This window comes from Oncorhynchus tshawytscha, unplaced genomic scaffold (assembly GCF_018296145.1).
Source record: "Oncorhynchus tshawytscha isolate Ot180627B unplaced genomic scaffold, Otsh_v2.0 Un_scaffold_4286_pilon_pilon, whole genome shotgun sequence".
NCBI lineage: Eukaryota > Metazoa > Chordata > Actinopteri > Salmoniformes > Salmonidae > Oncorhynchus > Oncorhynchus tshawytscha.
Genome location: NW_024609708.1, coordinates 235001 through 236917, shown reverse-complemented (window position 1 = coordinate 236917; position 1917 = coordinate 235001). Strand labels below are relative to the sequence as shown.

The 1917-nt window shown below is 45.6% G+C and overlaps 1 protein-coding gene across 1 annotated transcript in view; it reads right to left on the bottom strand.

The window, feature by feature from the left end:
* Positions 1 to 891: 891 nt before the first annotated feature.
* The window catches only part of LOC121845599, a 34494-nt gene continuing 33468 nt past the window's right edge, over positions 892 to 1917 (bottom strand). Inside the window, exon 10 of the mRNA XM_042317138.1 lies at positions 892 to 1875. Coding sequence (XP_042173072.1) covers positions 1837 to 1875 — 39 coding nt within the window. The 3' untranslated portion in view covers positions 892 to 1836. The remainder of the gene's footprint in view (positions 1876 to 1917) is intronic.

The window sequence follows — 1917 nt, the reverse complement described above, 5'->3', positions numbered from 1 at the left end:
CACGACCCAAACACGAGGCAAACACGACCCAAACACGACCCAAACACGACCCAAACACGAGGCAAACACGACCCAAACACGACCCAAACACGACCCAAACACGAGGCAAACACGACCCAAACACGACCCAAACACGAGGCAAACACGACCCAAACACACCCAAACCAACGACCCAAACACGAGGCAAACACGGCCCAAACACGACCCAAACACGACCCAAACACAACCCAAACACGACCCAAACACGACCAAACACGACCCAAACACGACCCAAACACGACCCAAACACGAGGCAAACACGACCCAAACACGACCCAAACACGACCCAAACACGAGGCAAACACGACGCAAACACAACCCAAACACGAGGCCCAAACACGACCCAAACACGACGCAAACACGACCCAAACACGAGGCAAACACGACCCAAACACGAGGCAAACACGACCCAAACACGACCCAAACACGACCCAAACACGAGGCAAACACGACCCAAACACGACCCAAACACGGGGGAAACGGGGGAAACGGTATCAGAAGGAGGCTAAAGAGAAGTGCTGACTCTTATTGACTTCTCCGTGCTTCTACACCTGCATTGCTTGCTGTTTGGGTCACCCCTCATAGCCTGGTTCCTCTCTAGGTTTCTTATTAGGTTTTGGCCTTTCTAGGGAGTTTTTCCTAGCCACCGTGCTTCTACACCTGCATTGCTTGCTGTTTGGGGTTTTAGGCTGGGTTTCTGTACAGCACTTTGAGATATCAGCTGATGTATGAAGGGCTTTATAAATACATTTGATTTGATTTACCTGCCTAGCTAAATCAATACGAATAATATAGACAAGCAGGATGCATAGATAACATAGATAACATAGAAGAACAACATTTAGTGGAGCCAACGATACAGTTTTTTTAATGGAAGGCTTGAATACAGTACACAGCCCATATGCATAGATAACATAGATACCATAGATAACATAGATAACATAGAACAACAACATTCGTTACATTGTAATCCCACAACTAAACCGGTATTCTACGCATTTTTCTACATACCCTCAGAAAGCTTCTGGTGAAGAGTAGACAGACATTCATTGGAGCTCTCCGTAGGATTCGATACGATTGGCTTAGGAGCAGCTCTCCGTAGGATTCGATACGATTGGCTTAGGAGCAGCTCTCCGTAGGATTCGATACGATTGGCTTAGGAGCAGCTCTCCGTAGGATTCGATACGATTGGCTTAGGAGCAGCTCTCCGTAGGATTCGATACGATTGGCTTAGGAGCAGCTCTCCGTAGGATTCGATACGATTGGCTTAGGAGCAGCTCTCCGTAGGATTCGATACGATTGGCTTAGGAGCAGCTCTCCGTAGGATTCAATACGATTGGCTTAGGAGCAGCTCTCAGTAGGATTCGATACGATTGGCTTAGGAGCAGCTCTCCGTAGGATTCAATACGATTGGCTTAGGAGCAGCTCTCAGTAGGATTCGATACGATTGGCTTAGGAGCAGTAAAACACATAGCCAGTGTGCTTCTGTAAACCAAACAGGGTTTTTGGATCATAAACAGCAGTAATATGATGATGAAAGACGTTATCATTAAAACATTGGAACATTATAACATCGTTTTGTTTCATTTCTAATGACACCCATTTTCACTACAAATTTTTAAAAATGGTTTATCTTTTTTTATTTTTATGATGTTGCTTAATTATAATGTGCATTAATACTGTCGTTGGGATAATCGTTAGTCCGTCTTGATGGTTGTTGGGTCTCTCAAAGTAGGGCAGTATGCTGGAAGGAGGGGGGAGATCACGTACGTTCGGACCATTCATCCTTGGCTTCACTCAGTGACTAGCCCTTTGAAGGATCTGTTCTAACAGTTTCTGTAAAGAGGAAAGAGAGAGAGAGAGCACACATCACACATT